Here is a 15,430-nt window from a genome sequence, read left to right as displayed (position 1 = left end):
AGGATCTGCCTCTGTCACCCAGGCTGGAGTGCAGTGGTGCAATCTCCACTCACTGCCACCCGCTCTTCCCGGGTTCAAGTGATTCTCCCACCTCAGCCTCCCGAGTAGCTGAGGCTGTTAACAGTGGAGGGCGTCCAGATTCTTGGCATCTTGAACAAAGAATTGGAAAAAAACGCATCAGCTAAGCAGGGAAGGCATGAAGGGTTTTATTGAAAATGTAGAAAATGAAAGTACAGTGTGGGAGCCGGCCTGAACATAGGGGATCAAAGGCCGCGTTACAGAACCTTTGGGAGTTTACCCTCTAGAGGGTTCCACTGGTTACTTGGGGTATGCCATATGTAAATGGAGAGGATGAAGTAAAGTTACAAAGTCATTTACTTGGCCTGTGCCCTACCGCTGAAGTGTGAATTGGCCTAACGTTACCTGCAGAGATTATAGCTTGCAGTCAACCCCGAGAATGAAGCTGAGCGGGCCTAGGGGGTAACTCTTCTGAGAGAGTCCGCCTGAGCATCTGTCCACCAAGAATGTATCTAAAGGGCTTGTATTAACTACAAACATCCACTAGATGGTCATGTGAGGTGGGTTGCTGAGGCACCTGTGACCTTGTACACACTCAAACTGCATTCTCAGGAGGCTGTTTTCGGCATTCCTTATCACATCGCACACTCCACTCCCTGTCCTGTTTTCTGGGTCAAGGAGCTTCATTCCCATGCACAAATAACATACATAGTGCCAGTATTTTTCCATATCTCGACCTCAAATGCCTCCTCGTACATAAGCTTGACTATGTTGCCCCGCACGCCCTGCATTCCCTGCCTCAGACTACAGGCGCACACCACCACACCTGACTCGTTATATTTTTTGCAGAGATGGGGTTTTGCTATGTTTCCCAGGCTGTTTTTGAACTTGTGAGCTCAAGCGATCCCCCTGCTTTGACCTCCGAAAGTGCTGGAACCACAGGCCTGAGCCGCCACTGGCACCTGGCCTGATCCACCATGCCTGGCCTGATCTTAGTTTTATGTGACATGGGAGCCTTCAGAATGAAGACCTTCAGAATCACTTGAACCCGGGAGGCGGAGGTTGCAGTGAGCCTAGATCATGTCACTGCGCTCCAGCATGGGCAATAGAGACCCCATCTCAAAAAAAAAAAAAAACTAAATGAAGCATTTCCTCTCATTTTCATGCTTAGGTTCAGTAAAGTGTGGGTAGCTGTGTAGAAATATGATTGGACTAAAGGGTATGAGCTAATGTTAATAAACTGAGTGGGGAATCTAGGCCTGCCTGTCTAGATTTCTCTTGGCCTCTATGAACATGCATTTCTTCCTTCTGGATATATTATCGGTAGTTAGGCATGAGCAGGGCAGAAGAGGACTCTACCCTCCCCAACCCCCCTCAACCAAGAATGCCAGGTGATGCTTCTGCAGTTATCACACTGCCTTTCTAAAACAGATAATTTGGCAGCTGGGCCAGAGAGACAATTCCCTGATGGTCCACAGCTGTCACACTAAACTGTATGTTAATTGATGTTATTGATCTTAAAGCAGATGCCAGGGACAGGGAATTTCCCAAACAGATGAAAACATTTGAGATTGGCAATCAGCTTCCAATAAAATTTCAGAAATCGGGTGAGTGAGCTTTAAGAGACAAAATGGTGGAGTATGACCTTGCAGGGACATTCCACTAGAAATGGAAAGAAAACTTCAAATAGGCTTGTGTACAAATTCCTAAGCACATGGTGTATGCTCACCTCCCAAGCATAAGGAAGGCACCGCACATTCGGGCAGCTCACCCTGAGGGAAGAATGAAGGGAGAGGGCAACAAGACCTTAGAAGTGGGCCAGCATATAAAGTCCCAGGATCTGGGTTAAATGCCACGCTTGTCCCTCAAGTTGCCCACTTGGGTTTCTTCCCAGTGCACTTTCCGTTGTTTTCCTGCCCTAAAACGTTTTAATAAACTTCCACTCTTGCTCTGAAACTTGGCTTCGTTTCTTTTTCTGCCTTGTGCCCTGTATTAGTCCATTTTCACACTGCTGTAAATAACTGCCTTAGACTGACTGGGTAATTTATAAAGGAAAGAGGTTTAACTGACTCACAGTTCCACATGGCTGGGAAGGCCTCAGGAAACTTACCATCATGGTGGAAGGTGAAGGGGAAGCAAGGCACCTCCCTCACAAGGCAGCAGAAAAGAGAATGAACATGGGAGGGATTACCAAACACTTATAAGACCATCAGATCTCGTGAGAACTCACTCACTATCAAGAGAACAGCTTGGGGGAAACCGCCACTGTGACTCAATTACCTCCACCTGGTCTCTCCCTTGGCACGGGGGAATTATGGGGATTACAATTCAAGATGAGATGTGGGGTGGGGACACAGAGAAACCATATCATGCCCCTTAGTCTAATTCTTTCTTCTGAGGAGGCAAGAATTGATGTTGCTGCAGACCGATACAGATTCACTGGTGGTAACTCAGACACCTTCTACCCCTAACAGGTATGGGGCAGGACTCTCTCTGGAATTGGGCTCTTATGGCCTACAATCAAACAAGGTAGTGTTACATGCACTCTGAATTGAAGAAACCCACCAAACAGGCTTTGTGTGAGCAGCATGGCTGTTTATCCACCCAGGTGCAGGCGGGCTGAGTCTGAAAAGAGTCAGCCGAGGGCAGCGGGATGGGAGTTGGTCTTATAGGTTTGGGGTAGGCAGTGGAAAGTTCCAGAAGTTACAGTTCAGGGTGGTTCTCGCAAGCCGGCCTGAGGGGGTGGGATTGGCGGGGGGTGTCACAAGGTCCAAGGTCCAGTGTCACAAAGAATGTGTGGGTCATGTGGGTCCCCATGGCTTGACTTAGGGTATGACATATAGTACAGTCAGTTCAAAAAACCTTGCATTCCTGTCTTTTTATATTAATAATATAAAGGAAAAAGCAAAAACTGGAAAAATGGGGGGGCAGTTAATATTTTGGGGGTGGTACAAAGGGGTGACGGGTGACATTTCTCAGGGCTTCTTTGAGTGGGATTGGGGGCAGAGTGGAAACCTAAAAATGGGGAAGAATTTAGATTGCTGAGAGGTTTTGAGGCAAAGGTTGATACCGTGGGTTTGTTAGAAGCATTTGCCACATTCACTGATTTGTTTTAGCCTGGATATGGTTTTGCAGGAATTGATTTGAGAGATTAGTGGGAAGAGGCAGAGTCTGAATAAGGGAAGGAGAAAAATGGGTATAAGGGCCCTGCTAATAGAAGGAGCCATGACACTCAGAGAGTGGCTAGCTAGGTTCAGAATAACTGTTTGCCTGATTAGCGAGCTTTTGGGCCCTGTCTTCAAGTCTTTTGATGGCATTATATACAAGGTGGGATTGGTTTAGATAAAAGCAGCATTCTTCACTTAGGAATAGGCAGACTCCCCCTTTTTCAGCAATTAGTAGATCGAGGCCTTGATGATTCTGCAAGACAACTGTAGCCAGAGAATTAACTTGGGCTTGAAGGACAGATAGTGTTTGAGTTATGTCTGCAATGCTGGCAGAGAAATCATTAGACTGCGGAATGTGGTAATAGGGGTAGTAAGACCTGCTATACCTGTTCCTGTTGTGGCAGTGGATACCCCCAGTCCTACAGGTAAGGGGATTAATGGAACGACTCTTTTTTGCCATGTGGAGGTTACAAGGAGAACAGGGAGGGGATCATTTCCGTTGGCAAACTGGATTTGTAGATAAGGAATGTTAAGGTCCAGGTGCCCGCCTAGTTGGGAGGAAGGCAGATGTAGGTGGAAGAGCCACAGGGTAAGAAAAGTCCTTGGCTAAGGCAGAACTGGAAGTGTGGACTGAAAAGATGAGAGAGTGTTTTGGGGGACTGGGATCTTGTACCCAGACACCAAGGGAACCGGCTGTTAAAAGTTGTAATACGGTTTGGTAGGATGATTGTGTGGAAGGAGAGGTTTTGTTTTCATGGTGAATGAGAAGGCGTTTGGTATCTATAAGTAAACATTCACTTTTATTAATAAAGCTAGGTATGAGCATACGGGTAGAGGCGTTTGGAGGAGGGTCTGATGAACAAGGGGAGGGCAGCCAAGGATGGAGTGAGAGACAGGGTAAATGCAGCCAGGCAAAACTTGAAGTTTCTTTGTCAATCTCGTGTAGGGGAAAATCCTCGGGCCTGATGGGTAGGAAAAGGAGGGGGTCTGAGAAAGCCCTGAGTAGCAGGAGAGTGACAGAACATTTTGATGTGATTGTCTTCGGGATGGACTTCCATGGTGGAAAAGAAATGAGGGGTTCTAAAAGACGAACCAGGGGCTTGTATCCTGTGTGGAAACGGCTATGAAAGGATGAGAGGATAGAGCGAGCTTGGGAGGCAGGAGGAGGAACTTTCTGCGGTGTAAGAACCATTTGCCTTGTGTAGGAAGCAACTGGTAATTTTTGGAGGAAGAATAGGTTGGGGAGATAGATGAGAAGGAAAAATACTGGCCTTGTTGGGGAGATACTGGGGTGTCCGCTGCTTCTCTGGCTGTTTTGTCACCTAAGGCATTTCCTTGGGCAATAGAATCTGACGGTTTTTGGTGTCCTCTGTAGTGAATAACTCCAGCCTTGGCTGGAAGGAGAGTGGCCTTAAGGAGGGCCTTTATTAAGGGGACATTGATAAAGAGGACTCCTGTGTGATAAGAAAACCTTTTCTGCCCATATGGCAGCATGGTGGTGTAGGATGTTGAAGGCGTATTTAGAGTCAGTAGAGATGTTAACACGTAGTCCTTTGGCAAAAGTGAGAACACAGGTTAAGGCAATCAGTGTAGCTTGCTGAGAAGTGGTGGAGGAGGGGAGCGTGGTAGCCTCAATAATAGATGAGCAGGATACAAAGGCATAACTGGCTTCGGCCAGCCAACTGGGCTTTGAAGAACTGCCGTTAATAACCATGTGTGGTCTGGGTCTGGAATAGGAAAAAGAGAAATATGGGGAAATGGGGAGGATGCTATATGAATTAGTGAGATACAGTCATGGGGTTCAGGGTTTGTGTTGGGTACGAAGTGAGAGGCTAGGTTGAAGTCAGGTCCAAGAGCAATGGCTACTGTGGGGGTTTCAATAAAGTGCATAAAGCTGGAGAAGGCGAGGGGCTGAAAGTCAATGTGTGAGGTGTGAAGAGGAAACAAACTTTGGAGGTTGTGACGGCTACAGAGAGTAAGTGGAGCATAGCCTGTAATTTTAAGGGATTCTAGGAGTATTATAGCCACACCAGCTGTGGCCCCTAAACATGACGGCCAGCCTAGGACTGTGAGGTCAAGTTGTTTAGACAAGAAGGTGACTGGTCTTGGGCCTGGCTCTTGTGTAAGAACCCTGACTGCGCAGGCTTTTACTTCTGCCATGTGAAGGGAGCAGGGCTGGGAGGAGTTGGGGAGTGCTGGTGGAGGGGCTGTTTCTAAGGCCGCCTTTAGTGAATGAAAGGAAGATGGGGAAGGATTGGGGTCTACAGGGTTAGCTAAATTTCCTTTTGTAAGTTTATAAAGTGTTTGGTTAGGAGGGCAAACCTGCTATCCAGAGGCGAAATTATCCTACAACACCTAGGAAGGAGAGGAGCTGTTGTTTAGTGGATGGGGCTGGGGTTTGGGAAATTAACTGGATACGGTTGGCAGGAAGAGTACATGAATGTTGGCAAAGGATTATACCGAGATAGGTAACAAATGAGGAAATTTGGGCTTTAGAAAAAAGCGTTTTCGAGGTCAAGAACAGAATAGTGAGTTGTGGAAGGGGGTATGGACGATAGGAGGGCATAGGGGTTTGGTACAAGTGGGTGGATGGCAAGTACAAGCTGACTGATGAAGCGGAAGTCTTGGACTGCTCTGTAGGATTTGTCTGGTTTTTGGACAGGTAGGATGGGGAACTGTAAGGTGAGTTTGTAGGAGTTAAAAGACCATGTTATAACAGATGGGTGATAACAGGCTTTAGGCTTTTTAAAGCCTGTTGTGGGATGGGGTACTGGTACTGGGTGGGATAAGGGTGGTCAGGTTTTAATGGGATGGCAAGGGGTGAGTGAGGCAAGGAGTGAGTGAATAATGGTGGGAAGGTGGCGTCCCACACCCTAGGGTTAAGGTAGGGGGACATAAGGGGAGCTATAGAGGGAGGTACGGGTTTGGAGAAGAGGGTGGCAATGAGGTGTGGCTGTAGCCCAGGAATAGTTAAGGAGGCAGACAATTTTGTTAGGATACCTCGGCCTAACAGGGGAACTAGATAAGTGGGGATGATTAGGAAAGAATGTGGGAAGGAGTGCTGGCCTAATTGACACCAGACATGAGGAGTTTTGAGAGGCCTGGAAGCCTTGCGGTTGATTCCCATGACAGTTATGGAAGCCAAGCAGACAGGTCCTTGTAAAGAAGGCAGCATGGAGTGGGTAGCCCCATGTTGATTAAGGAGGGGATGGACTTACCCTTCACCATAAGAGTTACCTGAAGCTCGGTGTAAGTGATGGTCCAGGGGACCTCCAAGATGTTCAGGAAGCATCAGTTTTCACCTGCCAAGCCAAGGAACAGCAACATGAGTAGACAGTCTGATTTCCAGTGGGGGCCCCGCACAGATGGTGCAGGGCTTAGGACAAATCCCAGGCTGTGGGCATTCCTTGGTCCAGTGGCCAGTTTCTGACACCTGAAGCAAGGTCCAGGAGGGGCAGCCGGATGCTGCAGTCTGGGCACTTTGAAGTCCTTGTGAGCTGGTGGCATGGCTGGGGTTTGTCTTACGGTGGAGTCAAGCATCAATAGTTTTGAGACGTGCTGCGGCCGGGCAGCTTCCCTATTACTGAACACTTTGAAGGCGAAGTTGATTAATTCCTGTTGTGTGGTTTGAGGGTCAGATTTTAATTTCTGTAGCTTTTCTGTAATGTTAGGGGCTGATTGGGTGATAAAATGCATGTTAAGCATTTTTCAGGGGGGAGAGTTAAAGTATAGGACTGGGTTAGATATTGAAACGTTTATTTATTTTGATGAGCCTAATTGTTGGCTGATTTGGGAAAGGTTGGATAAAAAGGCACATGCACCCTAACTATGCCTTTGTCTTCAGCCACATCTTGAAGGGGGAATTGCTGGGCAGGGGTGGAGGAGGTTTCCTGGGACTAAACTGTAAGCCAGACAAGGTATGAGGTATGAGGTGACAGGAGGGGCATAAGGAGGTGGGTTGTGGGCAGAGAAAGAGAAGGGAGGGTCTGGGAGGGGGTTAGGGCTTGGACTGGGGTCTGGTTCAGACAGGCAGGGAGAAGAAAGGTCAGAAGGGTCGATGGACAAGGAAGATTCTGAGTCACTGGTAGAGGCAGGATGGGCAGATGGAGGGGAGAGAAGGAAAATTTGGTACGGATTATATTGAGAGCAGAGATTGGGGAGGGATTGGAGTGTAAAAAAAAAAATGCCTGGACGTATGGCACTTCAGACCATTTCCCCATTTGTCAACAAAAATTGTCTAGGTCTCACAGCATAGACAGGTTAAAAGTGCCTGTTTTCTGGCCATTTGGAACCCCTGTCTAATTTGTATTGAGGCCAGGCTGTGTTACAGAAAAATATGAGATGTTTAGGTTTCAGACCGGGTGACAGAGAGGTTTTAGATTTTTTAGGAGGCAGGCTGCAGATGAAGACAGAGGAATAGAGGGCAGAATATTGTCCCTGGTGAAGAAGATAAGTATTAAGGAAAGGAGTATAGCAGCCATGAGCAAAAGTGAGCAGCTACCAGGGTTTGTAGGTGTCCCTGACTGAATGGGCTGTAACGCTGGTGAGTGATCAAGACAGGTATCTCCACTATTGACCAGACAACAAGGGAAGACTGTCTTCCTGAGTCCATGACCGATGTTAGAGTTTTTGAGCAAGAGGGAGAGACTTGTCTCTCTGTCTCTGCATGGATAAAGACTGTCCCCTTTGTCTCTACTTAGGAGAAATAGCTAAAGGAAAAGAGAGAGAGGGAGAGACTTGTCTCCTTTTCTCTAAAGGAAAAGAAAGAGAAAGAGGGAGAGGCTGCTTACCCTATCTGAAGGTGGCAAGAGGATTGTTGGGCTGGTCTGATGCATTGAGGTCGCAGGTGGCTCTCTTCACAGAGGGAGAGTGGGGACAGGGGGTCAGTCACCCAAAGGACTACCCTTGTCCTGGCTTTTGGCACCAAATGTTACATGTGCTGTGAATGAAGAGACTCCCTAAACAGGCTTTCTGTGAGCAACATGGCTGTTTATTCACCTGGGTGTGGATGGGCTGAGTCTGGAAAGTAAGTGACTGGAGGGCAGTGGGATAGGAGTTGGTTTTATAGGTTTGGGGTAGGCAGTAGAAAGTTATAGAAGTTACAGTTCAGGGTGGCTCTTGCAAGCCAGGTTGGGGAGTGTTGCCGGGGGAGGGGTGTCACAAGGTACAAGGTCCAGTGTCATAAAGTTGGTTTATCAGTTAAGCCAGAACAATGCTGGAATGTCACAAGGTTGATTAATCAGGCACTGCAGGAGCTAGCTATTCTTACTTCAGACTCTCTGGCTCCGGGAGGGCATCTAAAGGTATACCTGGGAATCATGGGGTTGCTATGACTCAACTTAGGGTATGGCCTATGGTGCAGCCAGTTCAAAGAACTTTTCAGGTAGGTCAGATAATTTCTTTATGGCCACTTTTTCTACAGAAAGGCAGAGAGAAAGAGTAATATTTTAAGGTTTCAAGACTGGCTTTAGGAGAAAGGGGTTCTGGTTTCTATGACTTGCCTTGGGGAAAAGGAATTCTAGTTTCTATGGCTACCTTGAGGGACTGAGAGATAGGAGGGCAGGAGGTCTGAGAAAAACTTCTGCTTCTGAGGCCATCATTTTGGGGTACAGTTTTCTGAGTTTCAATACTAACTGGGATGCCCAAATTTCACGAATACTGGTAAAAGATATGAGACTCCTGGGTCCGAGACAAAGGACAATACTAACAGCAATAATAGTCACAGTATTGTCATTGAGTCAGTTTCTGAGCCCTAATTCTTGCAAGGCTATGTGACAAAGGCCACAGCAGGTTGCATTATAGGAGAGGGCCCCCAAGTTTAGGAAACCCAAATCTCTTATAATTGGAAGTAAGTCTGCCAGATCTTCGCTTGGAGAGACAAGAATTCTGCCTTGCAGGGCTATTCAATGCAGAAACATCCTTGAAAAGATAGTCGGAAAAAGGCAGTTAGAGCCTCTGCTCTCTCAAGACATGCAGGAACATGACAAGTGAATTGCCTTCCAACAGAACAGGAATGAAAGTACATCATATGAAAAGTAGTCTGCATCTAAAGGCTGTAAAGTAATCAAACCAAAGCAGAAATGAGGATTTGGAGGAGCCACCCAGGCCTGCTATACCAGGCAAGAATTGAGCATGGACTCTAGTTATCTCAGCTCAAGTTTGCAAGAGTCCTCAATGTCACTGTTTTAAAGGGGACTTGCCCATTAAAACAGTGCTTGTCATGCGCACTTTCCACATTTATTTCACTTTAATCTTCACATCTCATGGAGACAGAGATTACAGCCATTTTACCCGTGAGTAAATAGACTTGGAAAGACGATGACTTGGTCACTTTTTCAACCACAGGACAAGAATCAGGTTTTCTCCAAGCTCTTCTGCCGCCTCACCTCTCTTGTTTCTCCCTACCGCAGGGAGCTGGAAGAAGACTGGCCAAAGTAAGTAAACGACTAACGCAAGAGTGGCACAGGTCCTCAAAAAGGCGCTGCAAACCCTAAGTGGTGACTGCACTCACGGTGCTTTGAGACCCAGCCACTACATCGGAAGCAGAAAGTTGGGATCTCTGGTTTCTCCTACCCGTGGGCCTGAGGTTCCCTGAGATTGGTTAAGGAAGGAACTCCTTTTCCCATTTCCAGCCGGAAGTAGGTTTCCAATGACACGGAAGCCCTATCGGGCCGCCCAGGAGACCCTTCCGTGCTACCCAGGCCAGGGACCCGCCCGGACCTGAGCAGGCGGGACTGCGGGCACAAGGCCTGCCCAGCTCTCCCAGGATTTCCCAGGCATAACGGAAGTGGGTGGGGCTCCTCCGAGCACCACCCCCGCACGATTGGCCAGCACGGCTGTCTCTCAGCGTTCTAGGGGGGAGGGGCTGGGCGATACTTACAACTAGGGCCGCGGGCGCGGGCACCCAGTCGGGTGGGAGGCGCAGCAGCAAAAGTTCTGGGCACTGGTGCCGGTGGCTCGTGCCATGGAGCCGAGCCCCGACGTGTCCCCTGGGCCTTCCCGCTCCTTCAAGGAGGAGTTGCTCTGCGCTGTCTGCTACGACCCCTTCCGCGATGCCGTGACTCTGCGCTGCGGCCACAACTTCTGCCGCGGGTGCGTGAGCCGCTGCTGGGAGGTGCAGGTGTCGCCCACCTGCCCGGTGTGCAAGGACCGCGCCTCACCGGCCGACCTGCGCACCAACCACACCCTCAACAATCTGGTGGAGAAGCTGCTGCAGGAGGAGGCCGAGGGCGCGCGCTGGACCGGCTACCGCTTCCAGCGTGTCTGCCGCCTGCACCGTGGCCAGTTCAGCCTCTTCTGCCTCGAGGACAAGGAGCTGCTGTGCTGCTCCTGCCAGGCCGACCCCCGGCACCAGGGGCACCGCCTGCAGCCAGTAAAGGACACTGCCCACGACTTTCGGGTAAGAGCGGCGGTGTGGACTAGGAGGCTGAGCTGGGACTGGAACCCGGAACCCCTTGGTCTACGGCTCCCGCCCCTCCTGCCTGTCAGAGCCCAGTGTGACCGTGTCTCGCTCTAGCATGCAGGACCCCATCTCTCTGACCGAAGTTGCCTATAGGGAGGGGCTGGCTTCTTTATCAAGGTGGGCCCAGGGGCCCATGGTGGGAGAAGGGAGAATGCAAACAGAAAGTGAGAGCTGGGGTTACGGGATGTTCCCAAGACAGTGCCACCCACTTCTGAAGGGCCCAGGCCATGCACCCCTTGTGCCAGCTGGGTGTGGTCCAGGTCCCTTTAAGTAACGTGGATGTGAGTGCAGCCCACGAGGCCTTTAGCTTGGCACCCTCAGTTTAGAAGTGGAGGAGGAGCCTCAGACTTGGCCAGGGATGTGGAGCCTTAAGATTTTCCCCAAACCAGTCACCTACTTGCCAAACTGACCCCACGGTTTGTATTGTCTGTGGGGAGACGCCTCTGGCCCTGACCGGCTTCTTCTGGTTTATCACCCAGCATCTCCATGCCTAGTATTCTAGTGGCTATAAATAAACCCAGGAACAACTTACAGGGCAAAACTAACATGGAGAATTCTTTTGTATAGGAAGGAAAAATGAACAGAAGATAGGGGTTAGCCTAACTCAGCATTCTCCAAAACGTTTGTTCTTAGCCTATAGGAAGCAATGCATTTTCTCTTGTGACCCAGAACACATGTGTCAGTTGAAACAAAAGTTTTCTGAACATGTCCATTGTACTCTGGCATTTTCTGTTACTTTACCTTTTTTTTTTTCTGCTCTTGTTGCGCAGGCTGGAGTGCAATGGCGCCATCTCATCTTATTTTAACCTCTCCTCCCTAGCTTCAAGCGATTCTGGTGCCTCAGTCTCCCGAGTAGCTGAGATTACAGGAATGTACCAGCATGCCTGGAGTACCTGAGATTACAGGCATGTACCAGCACGCCCGGAGTGGCTGAGATTACAGGCATGTACCAGCACGCCCGGAGTAGCTGAGATTACAGGCATGTACCAGCACGCCCGGAGTAGCTGAGATTACAGGCATGTACCAGCACGCCCAGCTAATTTTGTTTTTAAAATTTCTAGTAAAGATGAGGCGTCACCATGTTGGCCAGGCTGGTCTAGAACTCCTGGCCTCAAGTGATCAGCCCAGCCTCTGCCTCCCAAACTGCTGGGATTACAGGCATGAGCCACTCCGCCCAGCCTGTTACTTTACTTTTAAAAATTACCCAGAATGTGAAACATTGGATTTATTTCATCACCAGCTAATGCATGAACACTGGGTAGCTGGTCCGAAGCTGCATGGACTGGCAAGGAGGAGCTGCGGGAGTCCTCAGCGCCTGGTCTCTGGGCTCCTCTGTGGCCCTGCCTTCTTTTTTTTTGAGATGGAGTCTCACTCTGTTACCCAGGCTGGAGTGCAATGGCGAGATCTCAGCTCCCTGCAACCTCCACCTCCCAGGTTCAAGCGATTCTCCTGCCTCCCAAGTAGCTAAGATTATAGGCACCCGCCACTAAGCCTGACTAATGTTTTTGTATTTTTAGTAGAGGTGGGTTTTCACCATGTTGGTCAGGCTGGTCTCAAACTCCCAACCTCAGATGATCTGCCCGCCTTGGCTTCCCAGAGTGCTGGGATTACAGATCTGAGCCACTGTGCCCGGCCCTGCCTTTTTTTTTTTTTTTTTTTTTTTTAAACAATACTTTTTGTTAAACACAGAAGCCTGTTACTGCTCTATACACATTTAACAAAGTTTAAGTGAAGAGTACACATGTCTGAATGAGTAACCCTATTCTGTCAAGTTTTTTGCTTAACATGGGTCCATGTCAATGCTTTTTCTGTTTCCAGTGGCAGAAGTGGCAGATCCTGATTTGGGATAGCTGGAGTAAGTGCTGGCCAGCTTGGGGGCTGGGGCCCAGGAAAAGGAGGGATCATGGTTCAAGTCATAACTAATCCCTATAGGGTTGGCTGAGGTGCCAGTCAGGAGATGGGCAGGGGTCAAGGCTGAGAAAACCCAGGCAGAGCCCCCAGGTTGGGGTCAAGCCAGGATTCAAGAGCAGAGAGCCACACACCAGCAGATGCCAGGGATACTGCAGGAGATAAGATAGACAATTTCCAGCCTCAGGGAGCTTCCAGCAGAGACCCTCGGGAAGGGGAGATGTTGGCCAGGTGAAAGGGTATTTCAGGTAGAGGCAGCAGCATTTGGAAGAGTCCAGAAGTGGGAAAGCCTGACTTTCCAGGCCCTGAGGGAATTTCAGGGTCGTTGGAATGAGGATGGAAGTGCAGGAGGATCCAGGAGGCCTGTGGCTCCCCCTTGCTGTGAACAGCAGCTGGGGGTTTTAGCAGAAGGATAGTGGTATCAGATCAGTGGACACCCAGGATGATGTCAGAGGGGCTGAGTAGTCTAGTCCGAAAGGGATCTGAGGAGAATGAGAGCTGGTCAGCCTGATGCAGGGTGCAAATCACTCATATACTGGACAAATGGGTATTGATGGCTGTTGCATGCCATGGCCTCTCCCTAGCTTCGTGGAATTCTCATTTGAGCAGGGGGTGTAGACAGTCAATAGACAAGATGTAGTTCTGTGTGATTCGAGGTAGGTGATTGTGGGGGAGCAGTATGGGAAGGTTCCCCCACCACTAGGTGCAAAGGGGCTAGGCGAGAAGCTGTGTGCCTCGCAGAGGGAGTTTTCCATTGTGTGCTGTGGGGAGATCTGAAAGATTCTGAACAGGGGAGTTTGTGATGAGGTGTGTGCCTTAGGCAAAGATTACTTTGGCAACTATGTGATAAACAGCAAAAATCAGAGTCATTCCAGCGAACACTTTCAGTGCTCACTGCGTGCTAGATGCTTTCAGGTGTTCACATGTCAACGAATTTAATGCTTACAAAAACTTATCATCAGGTCCTGTCTTAGTTTCCTATTATTGCTATAATACATGGCCACAAATGTGGTGATTTAAAATAGCACAGATTTGTTCTCTTATGATTCTGGAGGTCAGAAGTCCTAAAATCGAGGTGTCTGTAAGGCTACATTCTTTTTGGAAGCTCCAAGGGAGAATTTATTCCCTTGCCTGTTCCAGCTCTCAGAGGCTCCTGCCTCTGGCTCTCAGGTACAGCATTCCATCCTGCGTCTATTGTCACTCTGCCTTCTTTGACCAGTTCTACTACTTCCACCTCCCTCTCATGAGGACCCTGTGATGACATTGGGCCCACCCAGGTAATCCAGGATAACCTCCCCATGGCAGGATCCTTAATTTAATCCGCACAGTCCCTTTGCCATACAGAGTAACATATTCACAGGTTCTGGGGATTAGAATGGGGACATCTTTTGGGGGAGATAATTATTCAGCTTGCTACAGGTAGGTACTATTATCCCCATTTTATAGACAACGATGGAATTGCAGAGAGGGTAAGAAACTCGTCCAAAGCCACAGAGCAAGTAGTTTTAAAGGTCACCTGGAGCCTTGTTCAGTCCACACTCTGGTCCTGGACTTTAAGAGAGAGGCTTCTCTCATCCCAGACGTGTGTGGGCAGCTGACTGTGTGTTGGGGGTTGTGTGGCTGTTGACCACTGTCAGGGCTGGCAGAAGGTACGGGTTGAGTGCCTCCTGTGTGCCAGTATGGTGTGTCCAGGACAGGACAGTCCTAGACCTTGCCTTTGTGGGCATAGTTTTGTCATCTCACTAATAGTTAACATAGTTTCACCTCAGTGTTCCTGTGAAGGACAGTACAGGATGTGGTGGCAGATTGTCAGGGGAGGCCGCTCTTGTTTGGTGCGGCGTGGGAAGGAGTCTCCAAGGAAGTGATTTTGCTGAGATGAGCTGATCAAGGGGTGGCCAGCAGTGAGGGGGGTACAGCGTGGGGGTGTGCAGTGATGGAGAGATGTTTCACGAGGGGACGAGGGAGTGCAGGACAGATCCCACAGGACACTGAGGGCCATGTTCAGGAGCTGGGATTTTGTCCTAAGTGCAGTGGCACACGATGGAAGGACTGATGAGATTTGGGATCCTGGCATCTTGCTTACACCAGAGCTCTAGCAAGGAACAGTGCTTAAAAGGACCTTCAGAAATCCTAGTACAGCATTTCTCAAACTTGAACAAGTATGCATTCTTGTTAAAGGAAAAACTAGTCCAGCAGTGAGAGCTAAATTATTTTAATATTTACATGCATACAAATGCAAAACTGGTATAAATAGCACTTGCTCACACCACATATAAGCAATAAAACCAAAAGAAGTAAACAAATTGGATACAAAACTTAAATCAGTAACATTCCACTCAGAATATTAATTCTAAAGTTTTATCTTGCTGGAATGAAATCTCTACTCCTGGCCAAGATACTTCTGATTCTCCCATTACTCTCTTCGATTACTTAATCTACCCAAATTTCTCTGAAGAGCTCTAGAGCTTTCTTGTGATGGGACTGGCTTTCATTTGGGTCCAGCACATTCTTTACCTGCTATGTGTATTTCTCTTCTTACCAGGACAAGACAATGAAAGTCGTATGACTTGATATCAAGTAAGCCGTAAAGAAAATACGAATGCTGGATGGGTGCGGTGGCTCACGCCTGTAATCCCAGCACTTTGGGAGACCAAGGCGGGCGGATCACGAGGTCAGGAGTTCGAGACCAGCCTGGCCAGCATGGTGAAACCCTGTCTCTACTAAAAATACAAAACTTAATCAGGCATGGTGGTGTGTGCCTGTAATCCCAGATACTTGGGAGGCTAAGGCAGGAGAATTGCCTGAACTCAAGAGGCGGAGGTTGCAGTGAGCTGGGTCATGCCACAGCCCTCTAACATGGGTGACAGAGCAAAAC

General features: G+C 48.8%; 1 protein-coding gene across 2 annotated transcripts in view; it reads left to right on the top strand.

Moving 5' to 3' along the window:
• Positions 1–9,896: 9,896 nt before the first annotated feature.
• The window catches only part of TRIM35 (tripartite motif containing 35), a 20,935-nt gene continuing 15,401 nt past the window's right edge, over positions 9,897–15,430 (top strand). Inside the window, exon 1 of one of the 2 annotated variants that reach the window (XM_017540403.2) lies at positions 9,897–10,584. In XM_017540403.2, coding sequence (XP_017395892.1) covers positions 10,150–10,584 — 435 coding nt within the window. In that variant the 5' untranslated portion in view covers positions 9,897–10,149. The remainder of the gene's footprint in view (positions 10,585–15,430) is intronic. The other variant, XM_017540404.2, reaches the window with a different exon arrangement.

The sequence above is a fragment of the Cebus imitator genome, unplaced genomic scaffold (assembly GCF_001604975.1).
Source record: "Cebus imitator isolate Cc_AM_T3 unplaced genomic scaffold, Cebus_imitator-1.0 Scaffold125, whole genome shotgun sequence".
Lineage (NCBI taxonomy): Eukaryota > Metazoa > Chordata > Mammalia > Primates > Cebidae > Cebus > Cebus imitator.
The sequence above is the reverse complement of the archived record's forward strand: the minus strand, read 5'-3'. Positions and strand labels throughout refer to the sequence as shown.